The sequence below is a fragment of the Pleurodeles waltl genome, chromosome 11 (assembly GCF_031143425.1).
Source record: "Pleurodeles waltl isolate 20211129_DDA chromosome 11, aPleWal1.hap1.20221129, whole genome shotgun sequence".
NCBI classification, from domain to species: domain Eukaryota; kingdom Metazoa; phylum Chordata; class Amphibia; order Caudata; family Salamandridae; genus Pleurodeles; species Pleurodeles waltl.
The window spans coordinates 270,954,589-270,980,453 of record NC_090450.1 but is presented as its reverse complement, the minus strand read 5'-3'; the positions used below and the strand labels follow the sequence as shown (position 1 = coordinate 270,980,453).

Sequence of the window (25,865 nt, the reverse complement as noted above, 5' to 3'; positions counted from 1 at the left end):
TCATGCTTTAGTGGAACCTTAATCTAGTCCTGATATTCCTAATGTATGCTCCCTTTGAGCCTTTTCACAATTGTCCTATCAGGCCCCTTACCATGAAGACGGTCTTCCTGGTGGCAGTAACATCCGGATGGGCAGTGAGCTGCAGGCTAGGTCATCAAAGCCTCCATGCTTAAACATTTACCCACACAACCTGGTTTTAAAAACTAGAGCTCCCTTTCCACCTAAAGTAATCACTTCCTTTCTTGTAGGCCAGTCCATCACCCTATCTACTTTTTTTGCTCCGCCATACCCCGTTACAGAAAAGGAGCAACTCAACCGTCTGGACCCAAAAAGAGCATTGTCATTGACCGCACAAATGATTTCCACATGGATGACCAACTCTTCGTTGGGTATGTCAAAGCGAATAAAGGAAAGACTGTGCAGAAGTGAACCATCTCCCGATGGATCGTGCTCTACATTAAAATCTGCTACGCTTTGGCCAAGAAGCAATCCCCATAAGGCTTGTGTGCTCATTCCACCAGAGAAGAAGGTGCAACCACTACAGTAGCACATGGAGTTCCATCAGCTAGGAAGCAACGTGGGCATCTCTGCATAAGTTTTCCAAGCACTACTGCCCGGACAGTTAGGTGCATAGGGATGGGGATTTTCTCTGGTCCTGCAGGACTTATTAGTATGAAATTGTTTCACAGACCCACCTCGGGACGAGGTAAGGAATTTTTGGCTAGAAGTGTCTATCAAATGAATACGTTCCTTAACTTCGGAAATGCCTTATCTATTAGAGAGACTGTCTTGCTGCAGATGCCTTACCAACCCACACATCCTCCTCGCTCTGCAAATGGATTGCTCTGGACCGGGCTTTCCCCTGTCAGGGCCTAGTTTTCCACACCAGTGGTAAGTGTTTGTCATGGCTCCACGCTCCTGGCGTGGGGTACTGATATCCATAATTTTCCCAATCCAGTCTGATGCCTGGGGATAATTCTAAGGTAATGTATCTGCGGCTAGATAGAGTCTGTACCAGATAAGGTGTTACCAAAACTAAGTTACTTGTTCACTCGTGCATCTTACTGAAGAGCTGTGAAGCTCCTCCTGCGGCCTATCTTTCTAAGTGAGTGGAATGAACACCTAATCCTGCACCTATTCCTGCAGGAAGAAACTGCTCAATGAGGAGGATCCCAGCTTTTGTGCCTGCAGAAGCAGACTAAACTAGGAAGTGTAATCAGATCTGAGTCTGGAGAGCCTCTCAGCATCCTCATAAGTTTTCACAACAAGCTAAGTGAACAGTATCATTATAAGATCTTAGTAGGTGTTCGTCATCTTGACTATAACATGCCTGTCATCTTCCAGAGGCTGGTGAACTGGTGCTGACTCTGCTATGATATTGAGTCTTGTGACTGAAGATCCGAGACTGCCACTTTAGGAGAATTCCTGCCAGTGAGAGGCCCTGGGGTGCTGCTGGACCTGTACTGCTCTTGCCCGGCCTCACTGTACTCAAGTACAAATGATGGAATCGGGGGTGGTCGCCAGTGCGCACTATTGCGTACTGCGAGGTGAGCCACTGGCTTGTTTAGTTTACTAGCTGCATCGAGTGGGTGTGTTGCGAGTGCCCAATCTACTGGATAAATGGAGCCGTATGAACTTGAACTTTGACTGTGTCCTTCTGCTAAGACTGCTCTGGGATATTTAAAATAGTTAACCTGAATCACCCTAGACCACCTTATAGTGTGACATATAGCAACAGGCCTACGTATGGATCATAAAACCTTGGATGCTACTCACATCATCCTACCATATTTACGCCTGAATATTTGTGTGGGTTTAGATCCTTGAGAATCTATCTTAAAACTAGCTGATTGAAATTTCCTATGTGTGATATTATGTATTGGTGTACAATTAGGACTTCTCTTTTTACTAAGAAAAGCAGTAGGCTGAACTGTACGGTTTGTGTCTGGTGTTCGACTGTTTGAGTTTAGAGACTCAGCCCCCACACTACCTTTCTGAAAAGCCTTTAATGGCTCTCTTTCCTAGAAGTCAGGTGTGGAAAGGGTGTGTTTGGTGCCCAGGTTGCAGTGCCACAGTAGGTCAGAACCCAAGACATTGGTGTTAAAAGACCCCAACCCTCTGTCTTGTGGTTCAGTAACGCCTGCTTGCCCCGTGGCCCCGGAATGGGGTCTGACAAAGTATTTTACTTCATGCTTTTCTTCCTCAGAATTTCGTATCCTATCATACCTGTATCCACATTATGGCTCTTACTGATCCCTTATCTGAGCTATAGCAATTATAAGCAAGTCCTACTGAATAGTACAATATGACTACGGTTTTGAAACAATAAACTTGTGATTATTCGATGCAAAATATTGGGAACAAAACAAGGTAAATATTTTATCTGCACTCATTTATACATTGAAGAATGCAACCAGGTTTTATAAACAAAATAAATTATATTTTCCTGATAAAAACTGTTCATTATGCAGTGGAAGTACTTCAGTGAGGAAATGCTTGCATCATTGCAAATTGTATAATTCAAGTGCTACTTCCTATGCCAGTGGGTGATTTCTGATCTTTGAAGTTATATTATTACTTGTGGAACTGCTGTGACTTATTCTGCGTAATCCGTTTCCATTTCCACGTGCCAGCACTTGGTACCTTTAGAGGTACTTTTGTATTCTCTTTGGGCTGCCTAATCATGAGGGTGGTTCTTTTTCTCATCCTGATCGGATTGTGTATATTTCAAATGTGTAGATGTTCTTTGTTGTGACTGTGCCTTGTGTTTTTACTGTTCATTTATTTATTTTTTTCACCAGGATGCCTGGATATTAACTCTTCTGTGAAAGGGGCCCGTTTTGTCAGGTTCTGCGATGCTTTCAATATTCCATTGATAACGTTTGTGGATGTTCCAGGATTTTTGCCAGGTGGGGCTATATTTTCATTATTTGCTAATTAATCCCTCATTCCACTTTAGTTGAGCTCCCAAATGTTTTGTTGTATTTAGAAGACCTTCTGGTTCTCTGAGTGCATTTTAATACATACACACAGCAAAGTACTTGGCTTATCATAGGAACGCTTTCCTTAACTGTGGAAAGTTTGGATTTCTTTCATCACATCTGACTTTCAATCTTTTCGACAGGTTTAGAGTAATTAATGTGTTTAATCACAAAAGGTGTCACTTTTTGGTTTCTCAGTTTACCCAAGGTACAGGAACTGAGAGTCTGATGTACAAAGTGGTTGCAATCCTGAATTACAGGGTTTGAGACCACTAAATGGCTTTTTCTGATCTGCTAATCCTGTTTTGAGATTCTAAAACGTTTCCAAAATCGCAAAATGGGTTTAGAAGCCCATACCAAATCACAATTTGGAAGTGGTGTATTAAGGGTGTGACTTCCAAATAGTGAGTCAGTGACTTATTTATCAATGGTTGGCAACTGTAATTCTGGTTGCAAATCATTACCATGTTATTGACGTTGTTGGTCACTGATTCACAGAGGAGAAGGTGTTCCCTTTGGACTACTTCCCCCTTTAAGAATCAGTGTGGAAGCTTTGGAGAGAGTAGGGGTGCAGGCCGCTATTCCTGTGATTGCAGCCAGTTGCAAGAGGTCACACATTTTGATCTGGCTAATGAACATTAATTAGTCTGCAACACAACTGCAATTCAGTATTTTGTGTACGGACCCATTTTTACCTAGATTGGTTCGCAAAATCAGATTGCATTTACAAAAAAGTTGATGTGCAGCTTTCAACCACTTTTTGTGAATATGATCGTTGTTCATCACGCTGTGAGTGTCAAATGTTTGGGCAAGTATGAGATCCTTTAGCTGAATCATTAGTTGCCCATTGTTGATCAAATGGTAGCAAGATCTGGTAGATTGGTCGAAATCTACGCAAGGTGATTGTTAGAAATTGGGTCTCTAGTTGGCAGAGGTATGCACCATGTCCAAGTAGTCACCACATCCCTTGTCAGGGTAAGTCGCAACACAATCCAGATCATCCTGTGCTCACCCTCTGGTACCTTGACATAGAGCAAGCAGGATTTGAAGGCCATGTGTAAAGTATTTGTGCAATAACTCCTACAGTAGCACAGTGAAAACACTACAAAAAGTACTCCACCAGTTTAGGAAAATAGATAATATTTAGCTGAATAAAATAAGACCAAATTGACAAAGATCCAATACGCACTAGTCAAGATAGCACGTTTTAAAGGTTTAAATGAGTCTCAATACTTATGAATCAGTGGTGGTATCCTTTTAACATGCAGTATCTGGGATGCGTCAAAAATAACAATGCGCGGGAGCCGCAGAGGAGGAGATGCATTGAAAAATTAGGCACTGTCGGATTTTCCAGTGCAGCAGAGACAGTGCATCATTTCTTTCCACGCTGCAAGGTGATACGTCGATTTAGGGGAGTGCAGCCTTGGTTCCTTACTGCAGTGCAGGGATATTTTGACGCCCAGGGACAATGCGTCGAAAATCCTTGATGTGCTGGTAAAAAGGAGCAAGCGCTGCATCGAACTGCTAGGCGATGCAATGATTTTTCAGGCACGAGGCAGGCACTACATCAGTTTCTGCAGTTGTTGTGCCGATTTTCCGATGCACAAGGATTTTCTTCTCTTTGGTGAAGTTTTTGTTGCTCTGAGGCTTCAGGACAGGAGAAAAGCCCAATCCAAGCCCATGGAGAGCACTTGTGGGGAAGGCAGAGTCCTTCCAGGAGAGTAAGGGGCCAGCAGGGCAACTAGCAGGGCAGCAGTCCTTCCAGCAATCCTTCCAGCAAAGCATTCCAGATGAGTCCTTTGGGCAGCTATGCAGACTCTTTGACAGAGTCCAGTTGTAGATCCAGAAGTGTCGGAGACTCAATGTATATACCCAAACGTGCCTTTGAAGTGGGGGAAACTTCAAAGAGCGGTTTTGAAGTGCACAAGGTCCCCTTTCAACCCAGCCGTGTCTGCCAGGACCCCTGTGGGGGTTATTAGTCCTTTGTGTGGGGTAAGGCCACTGAACTTTGAAGAGTAAGTGAGAGCCCTTCCACTGTTCCTGCCCAGGGAGACCTATTCAGTATGGAGATGAATACAGATGCAGCTGAGTGTCCTGTGTTTATGGTTGATTGAGTGGAATGGACAAGGGGAGCTGTAAGGCAGCACAGCACAGCTGTGGATTGGAGACAGGCTGTAAGGCACAGAAGGAAGGAAGTGCAGAGAAATTCCTATTATCTAACAGTGGAATTTCTAAAATAGTAATATTAAATCCAAGTTCACCGGTAAGCAGGATATTCTATTACAGTTTTGGCCATACCAAACATGACAGGGCTACTGCTTTCAGATCAGAATCTACTACTTAAAAGCATATAAGGGCAGTTCTAATGCTGGCCTATGAGAGGAGCAGGCCTCACACTAGTGTAAAACAAATTTGTGAGTTTTTCACTACCAGGACATGTAAAACACATAAGTACATGTCCTGCCTTTTACTTACAGAGTACTCTGCCCCATGGAATACATAGGGCCTACCCTAGGGGTGACTTATATGTTGAAAAAGGGGAGTTTAAGGCTTGGCAAGTAGTTTTAAATGCCATGTTGAAGTGGCAGTGAAACTGCACACACAGGCCTTGCAATGGCAGGCATGAGACATGGTTAAGAGGCTTCTTATGTTGTTGGCACAACCAATGCCGCACGCCACAGGCCTACAAACAGCTTTTAATTTACAGGCACTGGGCACTTGTAGTAGACCTTACCACAGATTTGCAAGTGAATTAAATAAGCCAATTTGGGTAGGAGCCAATGTTACCATGTTTAGGGGAGAGAGCACATGCACTTTAGCACTGGTCATCAGCTGAAAGTGGGAGAACTACCCGTTCCCCAATAATCAGGAGAGACCATCAGCACAGGCGTGGTCATTCCCCAGGCACTGCTCCAAAGTAAAGTCCATTCCCTGTAGGGAGATGGACCACCTCAAGAGTTTAGGATTTTCATCCCTTATTTCCATGAGCAGTATGAGGAGTCTCTGGCCTGCCTGAACCCAGAAGTGAGTCTCAAACAGAAATGGTCTCAGCTTCTTCAGTGCCCAGACCACAGCAAATGCTTCTCTTTCAATGGCACTCTACTTATGTTCCACTGGAAGTATCCTCCTGCTAATGAAGGCTACCGGTTGGTCTAGGCCCTCCTCATTCAGCTGTGCTAAGACTTGCCTCAATGCCGTGCTCTGAAGCGTCTGTCTGCACTATTAATTCCTTGGAGTAATCAGGGTCCCTAAGCACAGGTGCTGTGCTCATGGCTTCCTTCAGGGAATCAAAAGCTTTCTGGCAAGCCTCTGTCCAGCTCAGCTCAGTTAAGGGGGCAACCATATTGCCATATCCCTTAACAAATCTCCTGTAGTAGCCAGTGAGGCCTAGGAAGGCTCACTTCAGTTTGGGTTCTAGATGTTTGCCAATCCATGATTGTTCCAATCTTGGCCTGGAGGGGCTGCACCTTTCCACTGCCTGCTAGGTGTCTCAAATACACCACAGAACCCTGTCCAATCTGGCACTTACTGGCCTTGATTGTCAGGCCTGCCTGTTGCTGGGCCTGGAGCACCTCTTGAAGGTGAAGCAGGTGTTCCTCCCAGATGACACTGTAGACAGCAGTGAAGGCGGCACAGACGTCTAAGTAGGCGTCACAGAACACCTCTTTACCAGCAAGGACCCTGTTAACCAACCATTGGAAGGTAGCGGGGGCATTCTTCAAGCAAAAGGGCATCATCCGTAATTGGTAATGTCCCTCTGGGGTTGAGAAGACTGACCTCTCTTTTGCCCCCTCAGTCAAGACGATCTGCCAGTACACTGATGTCAAATCAAAGGTACTGAGGATTTGACAGCACCTAGCCTGTCAGTGAGCTCATCAGCTCTGGGGATGGGGTGTGCGTCAGTCTTGGTGATGGAAGTGAGGCCTCTGTAGTCCACACAGAACTGAAGTTCTGGTTTGACGGCAGGTGGGGCAGCCTTTGGTACCAATACCACTGGGCTAGACCAGGGTCTGTTAGAGGTTTCAGTCACTCCTAATGCTAGCATTTTAGCAACTTCCTCCTTGATTCTGGATTTCACCCTATCTGACAACCAGTAAATTTTGTTCTTCACAGGGGGACTATCTCCCGTGTCAATGTCATGGACACACAGATGAGTGATTCCAGGGGTGGTGGAGAACGAGGACAGTGAGGCAAACTGTCCCAGCAACTGGTAGCAGTCACCCCAATGCCTTACTGTCAGGGAGTCATAGGTTGACATTCTCCACTTACCCATCATTTTCCTGTGCAGAGAGGAGGTCAGGGAGAGATTTACTCTCCTCCTCCTCACCCTCATCTGTCACATGGAGCATGCTGACTTCAGACCACTCAAACTGAAGCTTGAGTCTGTTTAGCACCCTTATGGGGTTACTGGGTGGTCGGGAGGTCCACTAAGTAAGTGTCCTCCCCTTTACACTCCTTTATTTCCAATGGGCCAGTCCAGTGATTGTGGCAAGCTCTAGGCTCTAATGGTTCTATGACCCATACTTTGTCTCCAGATTGAAACTCTACCAGAGGGGGCTTCTGGTCATACCAGCATTTCATTACTTTTTGACTGGCCTCAAGGTTGTTTTTGGGCTTTTTCCAAAAGCGGCGCATCTGGTTGCGGAGGGCCAGCATGTAGTTGACCACATCTGGGGGTGTTATGATCGTGTCCTGGAAGCTTTCTCCCACCCCTCCTTGACAATGCTTACAGGTCCCCTAACAGGGTACCCATAGAGAGGGACTGAACCCTACTCCTTTCAGGGGCACTTCTTTGTAAGTAACAAGAAGGCATGACAAGAGGACATTCCACTTATGCCTCATGGCCTCGGGTAGGCCTGCAATCATGCCCTTCAAGGTCTTGTTGAATCTCTCAACTAGACCATTGGGTTGAGGGTGATAGTAAATGGTGAACTTGTAAGTTACACCACATGCATTCCACATGGACTTCATGTTTGCTGACATGAGGTTAGTGCCTCTGTCAGGCACTGTCTCCCCAATCAGACACTATCTCCTTGGGGAACCCCACATGGATAAAGAGCCCCTTCAAAGTTCTGGTCACCACAGATCCCGTCACTGTCCTCAGAGGGATTGCCTCTGAATACCGTGTGGCGTGGTCCACAAAGACTAGGATGAACCTGTTGCCAGGGCTGTCTTGGGGTCCAGTGGACCAATGACATTGATGTCCACCCTTTCATAGGTGGTGCCAATGACAGGAAGTGGGATCAGGGGAGCCTTCAGCTTTTTCCCTGACTTCCCACTGGACTGACAGGTGGGACAGGACCTGCAGAATGTATCTGAGGCTGTCTTCATTCGGGGCCAGTAGAAGTGGGCAACAAACCTAGCAAAGGACTTGTCTTGCCATAAATGTCCTGCCAGAGGTATATCCTGAGCCAAACCCAGTAGGAAGGCCCGATAACACTGGGAACCACCAGTACCCGAAGCCAGAGACTTCACTATCTGCATGGGCTGAGGCCTGTTTCCTCATGCCCTCAAGAGTGGGACACTCTCTCTGCGCTTTGCAGAATTCCTCCCTGGTGGGCCCACCCTCAACTTGCCAGCCAATGAGCTCAGGTAGGTAACCTAAGGCTGCGAAGTCCTTCCCGGTTGGCTGAGGGGACTCCTCCTCCGGGATCCTGTCAACCTCCACTGTGGGAACTTCTGGGACCGATTTCCCATACCCCAGGCCTCTGTCCTTGGCAGCTGTCTGGGCCCTTCGTCCACACTCTTGACTCCCCTCCTGGGCAGCCATGGACTGTGTGGTCATACAGACTCGCTGAGGCGATCCCATCATCTCCAAGTGAGACCTGAGCTCTATCTCCCCCCAGGTAGTGTGCCCAAATTCAGTGCCTCACAGACAATCTACAGGCATGTCATGGCTCACAGCTGCTTTCAGAGTACCATAGACCCCCTCCACCTCAAAGGGAACCAGAGCCACCGGTAGATGGCTCTCACAATTGTCAGTGACTATGACTTGGAGGAATGTGTTCAGTAGGACCTGCTCTGCTGACACCAGCTGACACTTGACAGCAGAGCCTCCACCCAGTGCCCATTAATGGTGACCCACTGCCTATACTTAGAAGTATTTGCAGACATGTGGGCTTTTGGCACCATGTTTGCATCCCCCGGAACACTAGGGTTACCTCTGTCTGCTCCCCAAAACTATTTGGGACTATCTCCTCCTCGAGCGCTACACTAGCTATCCCAGGTGTCTGCCCACCAGTGGAGTCGCCCTTAGAGTGGCCGTACTTGGAGCACTCTGTTCATTGGGGTGCAAAGCTCCCTGTCTTGTGACTATAGAACCCTTTCTTCTTATGATCAGACTGGGACTGGCTACCACCACTCCCTTTAAAATTTTTGGGGGACCTTTAGAGAACTCCTTACTTATAAGTATTTCTTCCCCCTCTTTCTTCTTTTGGGGTGTGGACACATAAGCCATCTTTAAAAAAGATTAGTCCACTTAACGCTTGAGAATCAAACACTTGCTTGAAGCACTTGCTTGTGTGCAAAAATGCATCAAAAATATGAAACAAATAATTTTGTTGAAACATTTGCTTTGACAAGTCTTACAGTGACTTTACATACTTTCCTTGATCTAATTAAGGTGTTTCTTTTTTGATATTACATATATTGCTCTTAATGTTGATGTTGAATCTGCCATTCATAGATGGCTTGGGTCACCCACATTACTTGATCTTCAAAGGTATAGGCGAATACCAGAAATACCCTTTGCTGTTATTCCTCACCTCTACCTGTGGCTAAGAGACGAGAGCAAGTATGGCACTGTAGGTTAAAAGTAGCAGTCGTCTTGGAATGGTGCCCTCTCTTAGATCAAAGTGTGTAATGCATGAAACACAACCCTTTTCTTCAGTATACTGTAATTGTATGTTGTACTTCTCTTCTTTTTTTCCTTGTTTTGTTGTGAGCCAGTAGTGTTGCTTAATCAGAGGCCTCTTTTTTGGTTCACCATGTCCTGAATACCTAATCCATTTTGGCACTATCACTTGCATAATGTCGGTGATGAGGCCACACCTGCTTGAGCAGTTAAAGGTGTGCTGCAGCACAGCAACTCCTTCACCCTTGCAGGTACCTACCCTCAACCAGCCATAGAAGGCCTTGGTAATGTGATGTTATGTGTATTTATAAAGTGCACAATCACTCGCAAGCGTATCCTGGTGCTGAGTAGGTGTGTTTGGCGAGCCTTACCAATGGTACGTTGGTTAATTGAAAAGCCAGGTCTTATGGCTTCTTCCAGAATTCAAGAAGAGAGGAGGCGGCTCTGGTGTGGAGAGGTAGGTCGTTCCAAGCTTTAGGAGCGAAATAAGAGAACGCTTGTCCTCCTGATCTGTTTTTGTGTATGTATGTGATATGGCGGGTAGGAGTTTTGCGGAGCGGTAGTGTCTGGGTGGTTGGTGGAAGGAGGTGTGGTTCAGGTAGATGGGCCTAAGTTTTGAATGTGTGCGTCAGGAGTTTGAATTGAGCGTGTTTGTATATTGGAAGCCAGTGTACTTCCCTGAGGTGTGGTGTAATGTGAGTTTTGTGTGAGAGGTTGAAGATGAGTGGCTGCTGAGTTCTGGATGGTCTCTAGTCTTCTCGTGAGTTTTTTGGGGATCCCGGCATAGCAATTCCCATAGTCTAACTTGCTGGTGATTAGGGCATGAGTGACAGTTTTACTTGTGTTGCTCTGGAGCCATTTGAATATCTTCCTCAGCATCTTCAGGGTATGGAAGAAGGATGCTTTAATGACGTTGACTTGTGGAGTGATGTCCAATTCAGAGATTCTTGGCTATTCAGAGGTTCCTGGCATGGGTTCTGGGCATGGGTCTGAATTTGGCTGGCCACCAGTTGGAGCCCCCATGCTGAAATGTTCTTGCTGAAGCTCACTACTTCTGTCTTGTCAGTGTTGAGCTTGAAACAGTTGTCTTTCTTCCAGTTAGCGATTTCGGTCATGCAGGTGGTGAACGTGTTTCTTGTGTATAGGGTCTTGTCTGAGATGTCATCTGCATAGAAATGGATGTTGATGTCATGTGCTTGAATTACATTTGCCAGAGGAATCATGTATGCATTGAAAAGAGGGGGGCTGAGTGATAAACCTTCAGGGATTCCGCAAATGACTTTGTATGCTTCCAAGGTGTAAGGTACCAGGCTGACAGCCTGTGTTCTATCCATTTAGAAAAAGTAGATCTGGCCGAGAGCTGGTCCTTCGGTGCCAATCTCTAACAGCCGCCTGATGAGGATGGAGTATGAGATCATGTCAGTTGCTGACGGGAGGTGCAGTGCAAGGAGGGTAGTATGAGATGATCAGTAATGAAGCATGCCACATTACATCAGTAAGACTAGCTCTTCCAATATATATCTTTAATGATTGGCCACCAAGGTTTATAGATGCAAGGTAAGGAGACATACACCCTTCTGGAATAATTCCTCACCGCATATGCAGTGTTAATATGTCTTTGAAGGGGCTATTTATTTATTTTAACTACTTTTTATTTATGGTTACAAAATGGCAGACACATATCTTGGCACAGTAAATGAACAAAAATAAGAAAGTGCTTTTAAGGGAAAAGAGTGGCATAGTAGCAGAATGCAGCAATATTGGACGGGGTAAAATAGAAGACACGTGTGGGTGGGGAGTGGTCATTTGAGAGGAGAAAATATATATTGGGGGGAAGCCAGATGGGGTTGAGGAAGTAAAAGGAAGAGCCAAGTGGATAGGAAGCAATATTCAAAGCAGGATGCATGGGGATTGGTGGAGGTGAAAATGTGAGGAGGAAAGCAGCATATTGGGGAGGGGAGAATACTATTTACTCCCATTGAGTGCTCAAACAAAAAGAAAAAAGTTTCTACCTGAGTGTAAGCAGTGGAAGTATACAAGTCATCTAATCACAAGGATGGTAAAGAAGCTATGCTCCATGGAAGGTGTAAACTAAAGATCTGTAAGAGGAAAGCCATAAGATAAAAAGCAAGCACTTGAGATTGAGAATAAAGCCAACTAGTGGTAAGCAATGGGCTGTCCTAAAGCCCACTACGTTTTCTATACAATAGGCCTTTGACAGCAGACAGGTAAAAGCTGTCATTTAAGCAAGACCTAAAATAAGTATAAGGTTGGGATTAGGGGTCGGGTTTCGAGGGAGTGCTGATGGTGTTGCAGAGAAATGTAAGATTTAAAAAATGACAAGACTCTTCCAGCAAGGCAAACAGAGCTTATCACTGTCGCAGCAGTGAGAGTAGCTGTCTCCATACTGGTAAATGGCTGATCTCAATTTGCTGCTTCACTGACAGCCACTTTTATAGCAACATGAACAATGCCTGTTACAGAAGGTTAATCAGTAAGTTCAACAATTAGATTCTTGTTGAAGAATCACATTACCGGTGTCCCTAAACCTTCACCTTTTTCTTACACATTCTTTATTGTAGTTCTAACAATTTTTAACAAACTAACCATTCACTACTCTTGAATGCATGTGTATTTTTTGTGCATGGTTTATCGCTCTGCTCCCAGGACCTCCTCAGTTTTTATCGACCCTAGGGTAATTCGGTCCCCTCTGCCCATTCTTCAATCATGTTTTTAATTTACTGACACAACAGAATATTTGCAAGTGTGCTTAGGACCATAAATTCCTTACAAACACGGGTTTTCCTTTAACCAAGACCTTGATGGTCATGCATTCTGTTGTCAAGTGAACTCTTCACTTCTTTGGCATCAGCACAGATTTTAGGCCTGCACTGCTGTTTCACCACATATTATTTTATATTGTTTTCTACTGATGTCTGATGTAGCATATTATCTTCACATTTTATTTCCTCTCCAACATTCCCCCATTTAATTGATATTTCAACTACTGAGTCTAAACCTTGGTTTGCACTTGGCACTAGGTCATATATAAAAGCATCTACTACTCGTGTTGGAGTCCTAACTGAAACCATTCCAATAACAGGGCCACAAGAGCTGGAAACAAGGCTCCCGACAGTCCTGTTATCCAGGAGGTAGTAAAGAAAACCACTTGCTAAGCCAATTATCTGGGGCACCACCTTCATCACATTTTCTTCTGTAGATTATGAAACGTTTGTACGGTCTCTGACAAAGTTCCACTGTCCGCATCATTTGCTGGGACATAAGTACAAAAAGCAGCCCCAATTCTTTCACTTTCTCCTCCTTCCATGGCCGTCATAAGGTCAAGTACTTAAACAGTGCTGCATTATCATCATTTTCAAGGTGTGCAACTCTTCTTTTATGGCATTGAGTTCTTCTTTTGTAGTCTTTATAAGTTCCCGTCGAGTTATCTGTAGCTGTCAAGCAGTTCCCTTTGTCTGAACAAGTGGCAGAATACTTCCAAAGAACAACTGTGCATTAGTAAATAACCGTTACTCAGAAGGAACATCATTCCAAATGTTAGTGCCATAATACCCTGCAGTTCTTTTCCTTCAATGATAATGTAGCAAAGTCATTGGAAGGCTCATGGGGTGTTCGCGAAGCATTGATAAATTGACTCCAGGAATTACCAAAACCGGGGCGTGCAAGTTGTCCATGATACATAGGCCATTCCTGCTCAGGGTAACTAAGAATACAGTAGTTCTCCACACTGCCAAAAATAGTCCATGAGGCTGGAGGTGCCACCTGCACATCGGCATTATCTATTGTGGCACTACAGTTGATAGTCCTGCCTACATTAATAATGCTGTTTGCTCTGAAACAAAAAGAAACAGATGTTAATCTCATGATGGTCTGAGGGCATATTGTACTATTTATCCAGATGTAACATGAAACTTTGTGGTCCCAGATATTCGTACACTGTCTTACTGCATCCTGACTAATATCAGTTCTGTTTCATGAAGACATGACCCTGCAGGAAAATCAAAAACAGGATGCCATTGATCATGGGAATAAACTGATCCAGTAATTCTAAGTCCTGGCCTATGAACGCAATCTGGGGTTAAAGGATTTACTAAATAACTACTACACTCAGTAGGCGGGTGTGTTACACCTAAAAACCCTAAACCTAAAACTATTTGTATCCATTCTACAGTAACCTGTTTTCTTCATTTGTGCTATTTCATCCTTAATATCCTGTCAGTCGGTAAGGATGTATAAAACATCTGCTGAAGAGACATATTGTGTGGCATTAACTACAAACTGTACTACCCGAACATGTGTTGGCTGCACTCAGGCCTTAATTCTACACAAGTAGAGATGTAAAAGATATTGAATTGTGCTTGGGGTACTTCCTTAGCTGAATGTAACCAGTCTGATCCTGTGGCATGAGTAATTAGAGAGCAAACAAAACATCATTAGTATTTTCTGAACTGATATCCCACATGTTCCGGTACCACATGTTAACTAATAATCTGGTATGAATACTATGGGACACATTATCATATGGAGAGAGTTCTCTTTGCCGGTGTATAATGCAATTAGTTGAACAAGAATATACATTACTATGAAAGAGCAATAATAGAAGTGATAGTAATAAGAGAGGAAAGAGAAAAAGAAAACAAAAATACATAACTTTTGTTTTGCTGGTTCAAAAGATTGTCTAAAAGCAGAGAATTTTCCAAAGGCAGAGGTGGAGGGGGATCTCTTTATGGTCACAATCTTTCCCCCCCACCTCTTCTTCCATTTATATCACTTTCGTTTTTTTTTGTGGTCCAGGGTTCAATTGAGTGTCAGATAATTTAATCCAAGGCTTCCTGCCATCCACCTTGAGGGCAGTGGGAATAACCATTGTCACAGTGAAAGGTCCATTGAAGTTTGGCTCTCTTCATTTCCGAACAAAATTTCTGACAAAAGCTGTATCACCAAATTGACAACTGGGAGGTCGACCTCAGCAGTGGCATGCTTCTCCTTTGCCTTGGTTACCAGTTTGGAAATGAAATTTACTGCTTTGGTTAGTTCAAAGAGATAAAGATTCATTTAATCATTCAAGATTTCGGCTGTACTTTCTTCCTCAACCTTACTTCTGGTAGTAAGTATTTGCGTATTGATAAGTCTCCAAGTCACTATCTGATGGGGTGTCAGGTGATGATCAGAGCTAGGTCTATTCCCAAGGAAAAAGAGTGCCAATGGTCAGCAGTTCAACCACTTCTTATACAATGAGATGCATAGCTTGCTGATCTCTTTCTTCAGCAGACTATTAAGGCGCTCAACTATGCCATTGCTCTGGGGATGATAAACAGAAGATAGTTTATGTGTTATCCCTAGCATTGTTGTGAGATATGTGAAGATTGCATAAACAAAGTGTGTGCCATTATCGGATCTTATCCCTTCTGGAATTCCCCAGCAGGAAATCACCTCACGAATCAGAGAATGTAACAGCTGACTTAGCATCACAATGGACGCATGGTCCTGCTTCAGTCCATTGAGAAAGAGGACAAACTACAACCATGAGACTCAGATAGATATTGCACCTTTCTAACATATCCACAAAGTGAAGATGGAGAGCTTTAAAAAGACCTTGTGGTCGTGGAATGGTAGAATTTATTGCCTTCAATGTGGGATTTGGAGAGAATTGTTGACAAACAGTATAATTATGAACGTACATGGTAATCATATCATGTAAGTTGGGAACAAACCAATCTTTTTGTATTTGCATAGAAAAATGGTCTCTCGAGATTTGCGCTGTTTGAATGCAATTGATCAAGAGCTACCATAAGTAAAGTCTGAGGCATCACTGACTTACCTGTAGATAATTGCCTATAAACTAAGCCATCCCCTGACTGGGAGCAACCTCTAGTCCCTCAAAACTATTTTTCATATGGTGGAGTCTCTTCCTGCAACCCTCGAAGATGTAAACTTGTTGTTTCAGCATAATGAGGTGTGGTGTTTTCAGTGGTAGTGTCAGATTCATACTGAGATGGTAAGGCAGTCTGGGCCACCAAAACAGGGGCTTGTTGTGAACCATATGGTACAGGCGGGGGTGCCCTTAGCTGCATCTGTAGCGGCCCAGTCTGCTAGTGCATTTCCTTGTACCATGAAATCCTGCCCATTTCTATGTGCTGCACACTTCACAACTGTCACTGCCTGTGGTAATGCAACTGCCTCTATTAAAATCTCTAAAAGATTCCTATGTATAGGAGGACTTCCATCTGACTTGAGGAAACCTCTCCTGCTCCATCTCATAATGCTAGAATGTACTGTGTAAGTTATATAAGTCAAATCTGAATATATTGTGCTGACTTTTCCTGCTCCTTGCTTAAGGGCCGCTAGCAAGGCTATCAACTCTGCTGCTTGGTTGTGCAGAATAATGCCCTGGTAGTGTTAAATGCTGTCTGAAGAATCATGCTGTTGTGCTCGGACTAGTGCTACATCTATGTGTCTCATTCCTGTATCCTGGTCAATAGTAGAGAAACTATCAGCAAAATAGACAATAATACCTGGAATATGATCCTCTGTTGCTTGATTAGATTAATTAGGGATATATGTTCCACAGTCATGCTCACCATCCTCGGAGTCTAATATAGGATGAGCAAAGAATGTCACAGGGTTCACTGTATAACACTTCACAACCTTCAAAGATACTAGACTAGTGACAGTATCACCTCATATCCTACCACTCTTTGTTTAGTTGGAGTAGTCTAGGCCTTCTGAATGATAGCAAACACTGCATGTTCTGTATAGAGCATCAAAGGTGTCCCCTTAACGATGGGGTTGCTCTTCTGCACTGCAAGGGCTGCAGTGGCGAGAGCTTGCTCGCAGGATAATGTTTTCTCAGAACTGAACCCAACTGTCTATTAAAATATGCAATGGGTTTATGTCCTGCGTAAGGAGTGCTGTGATTACTTGACCATTGCAGTGACAAAAGAGATAACATTTCTTGGTGAAATCAGAAGTCTCTAAAACTGGGGCATTTATCTCAGTCTTCAATTTCTGGAAAGTCTCTCTCATTTCTGGTGTCCATGTTATCTTATTGTTTCTGTCTTTCACATGTTTAATAGAAGCCAGCAAAGGTGGTACTAAAGTGCTGTCAACAAAGACCCTTCGTCTCACTTAGTTACAGAGACCAAGCCACTTTTACATTCCCTCTACAGTTTCTGGCTAAGCCATTTGATGTATAGATGCTGCTCTTTCAGGAGTTGCTCGTCAACACTGTTGTTTTGTAGGATTACAAACTAATATGTCATCAACATACTGCAGCAAGGTACAGTCACACTGGAAGTTTGACAGATCATTTTTTCCCCACTCTGTGGAAAATGATAGGGGACTCAAATACCCTTGAGGTAAACAAGGATACAAATACTAAGTCCTGTGTTGGGAAAACGCTGTCAAATAATGGGTGTCTGAATGAAGAGGGATACTAATAAAAGCATTCTTGAGATCTATAACAGAAAAATATTTAGCATCCTGAGGAATGTTTGTCAAAATGATGGAAGGGTCCGGAACGAGTGGAAATCCTGGTACTGCTACATCATTTGATGGGTGGAGGTCTTGAACCATACACCAAGTATTACCCTTAGATTTCTTAATTGGATAAATAGGAGTATTACAAGGGGACACTCCAGGGTAAATTATTCCTTGCTCTAGCAAAGTCTGTATAGTAGGAGCGATGCCCTCATCACCTTCTCTAGAAACAGAATACTGTCTTGCTCTAGATAGTATGGTACTTTCCTTCAGTGTAATTCTAGTACGAATAACACCTACATCCATAATTTGTCTGGTACTTGGAAAAGATCTACATCCCTGACAGAATCAAAAGCTCTACCTGGTGTGGGTGTCCTTACTTCCACTACTGTTCTCAATTGTATGTCATCCTGAAAGGCTACAACTCCAGTATTTCTCTACCCATTTTACTTGGCTCAGTGAATGTAACACATTGCGTACAAGACATGGTTATGATCACTGGCTAGCAGAGCATCATAGATTGATGTTATTTCTCAGGCCTCTATTTGTAATATCAGCTCATTGTCCGGTATCCAAGAATATTACTTTTGTTGCCCGAAAACAAACTCTTTAAGTAACTGGACCGCTCTTCCCAATAATTCTGGTGTTTCTGCTATTATTGTATATACGGTTGTAATGAATGCTTCTATATAAGCTGGCAGAGCTCTGATTTGACATCCAGTAGAAGAATCTACTGTTACAGCCATGATCCTGGAGGGTGGAACTCCAGGGGTGGAATACATCAATAGTACCATCAGGCTCAAAATGAATAGTCCTATTTAATTTTGCATTAAGATCTCTCTCTTCCCAATAAATTAGCTGGGACAGGTGGAGAGAGCACTAAACAGCCATCAATGTACCTCCTTCCTATTTCCCTCTCTACTGGGTTTTTAATGGAACCCTCATTTCTGCCCCTGAGAATCCTTGTGTGTCCATTGATCTATTAGAAATTGGAAGGTACCCCTCTCTAATACAAGATCGGGTTGCTCCTGTATCTATGAGGGAAGCTTACCTCTTGTCATTGATGGCTACTGTCAGAGTGGGTTCCTCATCTGGCCTGTGCGTCACTTACAGTACTAGACACATGAAGCTACTCAGTGGGCATCTTCATTGCATGTAGACTCCACATAATTTATCTGGAAAGGATTTCCTCCTCTCATAATCACACCTCCCTGTCCACTTTGAGGTGGACTTGCCTTTGGGAGTGTTTGGTAACATTGCTGTGTTGACATTTGTTACATGGCACCTTTATCTATCCTTCAGGGACCTATCCTTCCTCTTCCTATTCCTCCTCTGCTACTTCCTTGTCCCCCTATATTTTTCTGCTGTTGTGGGTACTGTTGTTGGGTGCTCACTGGGACTGATCCCACAGACATTGCAGTCATCTGAGTGGTGGCTGCTCCTACAGCTACTTCCACTGCTCCTTTCTTTGCCAGCGTTTGCTGCACTAACTTAGCTGCTGCTTTTTCTGTCACTTCCTACTTGGTTCTCTTTCTTCTGCTTCTTTTTACAGAAATTGATTATTCGTCCCTGTATCTCTATCCAGGGCTTGGCTTCCAGTGCCACTATGTTATGAAGGTTGTCTGGTACATCAGAGGGTAAACCCTTTTTCACTACATTGTAGAACAGGGCATTTCCCCCCGTTTCTTCCTAACCCTGGCCTACTCCTTGAGTCCACTTCGGTTTCATCCTCTCAGTTCCTCAAGTGGGATCCTCTTTTGACTGCATTAATTAAGTCATGAGGGACACAGTGCCTGGTCTGTTAGGATTCATTTTCCTCAAATGATCCCAAACTAATGTCCAGACTAGATTGAATGGGGAACCACCATTCCTGGTATCAATGAGGGTAACATTTCTCACTCTAGCTTTCTGAAAACAGTATTTGTCTCCTCTTCTATAAGAGAGCTAAGTAAACCCTTTATCTCACCTACTGCCAGGTTGATGCCTGCAGTTTGCTTTTCAAAGGACCTGATCCATTTCCCTGCTCCCTCTAAGTGGTGGTTTACAACTTTTCTTAAGATTCTTCTTGTCCATTTGTGGCCAAGGAACATAATGAGGTGCCCGGGTCCCTTAAGAGTCAGGGACATCTGATATATGGGAGTGACAGAATGTTAGGGATTGTGCTATCTGGCATATTTTTGCCACACGTGCAAATATTTCTGCATGTAGGGATAATACCAGTCTGGTTTTCCCTCATCAAAAAGAATACAATGCTCAGCATTTGCCTTATCACGTTGATCAAAGGACCATTCTCGTGGCCATTGACTCATCTGTGGGGCTAAACCTTCAATCTATCCTACTAAATTATCCGCATAAGGTACAACACTGTACTAACTATTTTCTCTCTCAGCAACTGTCTCACTAGGAGTGAGATCAGTGCTGCACAAAACTGATTGAACACTCATCTGCTGCATTGGTTCATCATGTAGTGTCAATCCTCCTATAGCTTTGCAACTGCTGAAGCTCAGTCACTCGGGGTTTCTGAGCTCTAGTGAACATGTCCTGCTCTCTTTCTCAAGTATCAGTGCGATTAGACAATCCCATCTCTCCCTTTGTATGGTCAAGATCCGTAAGAGGCCTTTCTACTAGTATCATAAGTAGAGTGCCTAGTCTCTGAAAATTTAACTATTTCACCCATGTTATCTACAAGTCTATGTATTGACTCTACTCTATTTGCCATCCTCCCAAAACATCCCTGAATCTGACTGAAAGATAATCATAATATCCTTCTCTCCTTATTTCTCTTGCATCCCTTCTATATGCATTTCGTGATAACCATTCCTGAACACTCTTTGGCAAAACTATTACATTCCCTTTCTCCTTCTGCCAACGTGGTAGATTATCTTCAGTCCTTCTAAAATCCTCATCTCTTTCTTGGGATATTGGCCATCGCACCTTGCTAACAGCCCTGTCTGCATAGTCATTCGATCTAGCATCATCTGCATATCTTCATTGCAGGGTAGACATCCGTTCCCCAGCCACTCTTCCTGTTACATCCCTCTTCTGTAATAAGTGCCATGTTCCTGATTAAATATGCAACTGATTATCACTGCCTCCTGGACCCTGATGTCCACCTCTACTCTCCTGGTGAGAAGCTGGATCTAAATGCAGTGTAAACTGTGCTTCTAATTGTCCTGAAAACTGAGGGCCACCCACCCCTGGTGTTGTCTAGGAGTACTCTTATGTCTTGGCTCTTATATCTGTGGGACAACATTAGGGAATTCCTTTGGTGATTGTGAAGGAGTCTCAATTTCAGGATTCTCAAATCCCACTGCGGCTTCCTGTAGCTGTGTCAGTGGATAAATACCAGGTACTTAGAGGAAGCACTCATTGACTCATAGGGAGGTGGAGGAGCAGATGTGGTACTAGGGGTATCATCATTTGAGGAGTCCTTAGGCCTTTCACAAAAAACTCGACATAAGGCTAAGGTGGCTTCTCACTTCTGCAATTTAGCTCCTACATATTTGCTCTTAAGGTATGTAATAATATGCTCTAATATTTTGTCCTCAATGCCCCTTCCTTTGGCCAGGGATGCATATGCTTCTGAGTAGTGTTAAACCACTCCTGACAATATTTCTGTATTTCTTTCTGGTCACCCGGAAAGGTCTTTAGCATATGCTCTAAAAGATTCTCCATAACCCCCTACGCCCCGTATTTATAACAACTTTGCCAATGTAACTTTTATCTGTCCACTCAATTTTTCACCTTTTTAAATCTTTACATTAGTCCTTTCTAACAAGAAATTCCTCAACTTGTCTTCCCGATCGAGTGTTAAACATTATACATCATAACACAATGCAATATTAACATCACTCTGTGGATACATTTCTACTTACACGCATACATACGCACTCCTCATCAACATTTTGAAAATATGAACACTTAAACTACTTATAAATATGAATAACAAATGTTCTAACTCTACATGGTAAATACTGTCTGTAGCAACTGCTCTCTTCCCTCTGCGCTTCAAGGGGACAACCCTCAGACAATGGAGTGACTTCTAGACATGAGGTCCAGGACTGGAATTCAAGGGTTCCGATTATATTTGGGGGCAAGGTTTAATGACATGGGCTTTTCAGCCATCCCTCTATGTCAAAATATTGGGGCACATATTGGAAACCCAACTTCAAATCACCCAAATTGACCACTTCGAAATTTTACATTGGGATAAACACTCCTGAGTATGCACCGCCTTAACTTAAAATTTTGTAATACATGTACACAATCTTGCATGTGATACACTTATATTCTTATATTGTTATTACATCTGTGTTTACCATTGCCAGCGAGACAAGTCATACAATATATGTATAGGCAGAACTTGAGAGAGAACACTGTGTCTGCTTACTTCATCAGAGATGCACAAAGATCTATGCAGAGGGTGGTAGGCGGTATTCCTGTCACAGCAGTAGGTTGAGGGCAAAAAGGGACCCCTGGCTGAGCTCGCCAAATGCTGCGGGGCAACTTAAGATTAAAAAAAGACAAGACTCCTCCCGGCACAGCTTTTTACTGTCACGTCAGGAAGTGTAGCTATCGCCATAACGGTAGACAGCTGGTCTCAATGTGCTACTTCACAGGCAGCCACTTAGATAGCAACATGAACAATGTGTATTATAAAAGGTTAATCAGTAAGTTCAGCAATTACATACTTGTTGCAAAATAAAGTCACTGGTGTCCCTAAACCTTGAACCTATTTCTTACACATTTGTTATTGCAGTTCTAACAGTGTTTAACAAACAAACCCCACACTACTCTTGAATACATGTGTATTTGTGTGTATGTTTTATTGCTTTGCTTTCAAGACCGCTAGGCTAATTCAGTGTCTTGCTCCCATTCTTCAGTCACGTTTTTAATTTACTGAGACAACAGAATAAGTGCCTGTGTGCTTAAGACCATAACTTCCTTCAGGCTCACAAACACAGGTTTTCCTTTAACAGACATTGCTGGTCATGCATTCTATTTTCAAGTGAACTCTTCACTTCTCTGGCATCAGTACACATTTTAGGCCTACACTGCTCTTTCACCACATATGAATTTATATTGTTTCCGACTGATGTAGCGTAATTTCTTCACATTTCATTTCCTCTCCAACAATGGGCTATGTGAGGAAGGCCAATAGGTTTAAGGGATGGTTATTGGCAGGAAAGAAGTAGGGTTTAAATTTTGAAAATTGGTAACTGTAAGGTGAATAAGACTAGGGAAGTGAGAGTGTCCTTTCTGAGAGCTGGTTCTGGGAGTTGAGCGAGGTCAGAATAATTAAAGATGCACAATTTGAAGACTAGATGAATGGTTCTTCGCCCTGTTTCGAAAGGGACGCAGAGCGTAGCCTTAACTCTCTTGTGGCCTTCTTTCAGTCCTGCAATTAATTAAACGTTTTTATTGCAGTGACCAGCATTCTATATCTCGTTATTGATGTTCTAGGTACTGCAATACCCATAGAGTAAGTTAAGGGCCAGTTTTTATTATACTTTTTGTAATCTCATTTAAAGAGATTCTGCCATACTCTGTTGAAGCAGTGTGGCTTGTTTTATGCTAAGAATGGTGTTGGGGACAAGTGTCAAACCCAGAACTAGGAGAGACCTCTTATTATTGGTTCACTCAGGCATGGATCAAAAACACCAAATGGTTAAACACAATGGTGTATGAGAACACTCAAGTCTTTTAAAAATATAATGTGCTGTAATGACATAGATTTTTTGTTTTCTTTTTAAACTGAATATTTTTATTTTAATCAGCATTTGATTCAAACGTCAAACACAACAACATGCCGAAGTGGGCTTCAAAGCAGCCGCAACAAAGTAGCAAGGTGGCATTGCAATGTCTGACATTAATATACTGCACAGTCCTCTGGGTATTTATTCTAAATGTTCTTCTTTCAGGGGGCACATACCTACGGTTCTACAACTTCCTGTCATGAGCCCCTAGAGGAGTGCCCGCTGTTGCCTTCTTTTAGCTCCTGTAACCTGTAATATGTCCTCCATGGTACCCAGATCGTTAGGAATTTTTTGGGCAGCTTCTGGCTTTATACGTTACTTTTTCTGCCATCATGTAGAGGTCTACACACGTCCTCCATTCCCTCAAGGTAGGTATCTCTGGGGCTCCCCAACGTTTTGCGACATCCCTATTAGCCACCGCTAGTCCCAAGTTTCTGAAAATGTGTCTAGGACGCGCTATGTCAATCTCTGTAGGTATGCCTAGCAACACATGCCGCGGGTCCGCTGGGAGTTCTAAATTCAGTATTTCTCCAAATTCTTTCAATATAACAGTCCAGTAGTTTTGAATACGGGGGCAGGACCAAAGTGTGTAGGAAATCCCCCTCTTTCTGCCCCGCATCCTGTACAGGTCGGTGCTATGACATAGAATTCTTGAACTCTTCAGTATCACTGATCATTTTCTTTTTCTTACATTCAGCAGTCATTCATTGCTCTACTGAGCGAGAATGCCCCTACATCTGCTCCACATTTAGTGTTTTGAACACTTTTTTGACACTCCCACATTGCATTTTCACCTGCACAGTTTTGGAAATCTGCTGTGTCCTCTAAGGAGGTCCCAGTACCAGACTGTTGCTGCTCAAGAGATTGCAGTCCGTGCCACACACTACTGTATATAGTATATACTTTCACTTGGCCAGACCTATATTTTGCCGTCTAAGTCTTGATAGATTGCTTAATGCCCCCTGTATTTGAATTAGTGTTGCATTTATGGACTTCGGTGGTGCTCGTAATCTCCTTTCTTTTTATATTTTGTTTTTTTATAGTATTGTTCTGTAGTGCCATTTTTCTGGTGACTTGACAAAGGTAGCCCCCTGTGCTGACGATTAAAAAGCACAAACTTTGGTCATGCAGTTATCGGAGTACACTGTAATTGGGGAAGTACGCTGTCAGGAGAGAAGGATCTTTGGTCTCTTTGGCCAAAGGGCAGAGGCTATGCCTAATATCCTTTTCAGCATCTAAAAGGAGGTTTTAGACGCAGGCTAAACTGCAGATAGGTGCACTGTTTAGAAACTGGTTGTTTTTCCTTCTCTCAAGAGATGTTAAGCTTCAGTGTTTGGGCTGAAAGGTGTGAACCCCTGAACTTAGTGCCCCAGCTGTGGTAATATCTGTATCCTTGTTATCACATTTTTGGACATGAACGAACACCGATCATGTGTTTGCACCATGACCTAGGCCTGGCTCATGGATTGTGGTCTGCCTAGAAGGAGAAGGGATCCACCACTTGTTACCCTCATAGTGGTGGTGGTGGGGGAGCTACTGCCCTTACTGGGAGCTGAGTGGCACAAGTGTGTTGGTAGCAGCACACTGTTTTTCTAGTGAATAATTAAGTAATATGTCCAGGGACCTGTGTCTTGGGCATAGGACCTACTGGCTCACTCATAGAAAGTTCCACTTCTATTTGTTCATCTCAGCAATTGGCCTCCATTTAGCATGGATGTGGGGAGAGAGCATGTGTATGTTTTTTGAGTGCACCACAATGGCATGCATGTGAGCCAGTGTGTTGTACAATACATAGAGACTACGCATGCATGTTTGAGTGCAACACAATGGCATGTTCTCCAGCCAGTGTATGCTACACTATAAAGAGATAGCACATGCTTGTTTACATGCATTTTGCTGGAGTGCATGTGAGCCAGTGAGTGCAACGGTACATGAAGGCAGCGTGTTCATGATTGCAGCCTCCCACTTCTGCTCACTGCCATGCTGCAGACTCACACCTGGGACTTTAGACCGCCACACCAGACAGCCACGGATAAGGCTGACTACCAGGCCAGTGTGCCCAATGAGAACTTGTGTGTTATGGTTGATGCGCCACAGTATAGGAACACATTGACTTTTGCTAAAGCATCATAGACCCTCTAAGACTTGTGCTTACTAGTGGCGTCTGGCTTGGTTTTTGCAACACACACGATCCATAGAAGGGAAAGGGAACCCAAGAGCTGACCCAGATAATGTTAGTGTGCCACATAATGTTTTTGGTGCACTGAATTGTACTCTGTTAGTAGGTACATACTCCTCTTTTTCATAAAAGCATGTATTGGACAGGATGATATTTTAGTCGGGTTGCTAGATGGTTTTTGATTTGTGAGCCTGTGTTCTACCTACACCTACCCAGAGGTGCTTTGGACTTTTCAAACTGCACTGCTAAGAGTCAGGTGCTCGAGAGGTGCTTGGCCTAGTTGCTCAGAGCCCATACTAAGCCAGGCCCCAAGACATCTGGATGAAAGGCATCAACTACCACAAGTGGGATCAATAACACCACCCTGCGCCCTTGGCCCTCTGATAGACCTTATCTTCAGATTGTTCTAGATCCTTTGGCAAAGTAAAGGCCAATGTGAGTAATTACAAAAACTCACTGTTTCAAAGTTAAATTGACTTTTTTTATAGGATGAATGATCAGCTGGTTTCCAAAAAGTCCGTATGGGACATATGATGTGTAACTCTTTCTCCCGCCCACGTACATCACCACTTGAAAGTCTATTTAGGATCATTTGT

At 43.5% G+C, this 25,865-nt stretch overlaps 1 protein-coding gene across 1 annotated transcript in view; it reads left to right on the top strand.

The window, feature by feature from the left end:
* PCCB (propionyl-CoA carboxylase subunit beta) overlaps positions 1-25,865 on the top strand; it is a 238,766-nt gene that overhangs the window by 180,255 nt on the left and 32,646 nt on the right. The window contains exon 11 of the mRNA XM_069213539.1: positions 2,802-2,909. Within this exon, the coding sequence (XP_069069640.1) occupies positions 2,802-2,909 (108 nt within the window). The remainder of the gene's footprint in view (positions 1-2,801; positions 2,910-25,865) is intronic.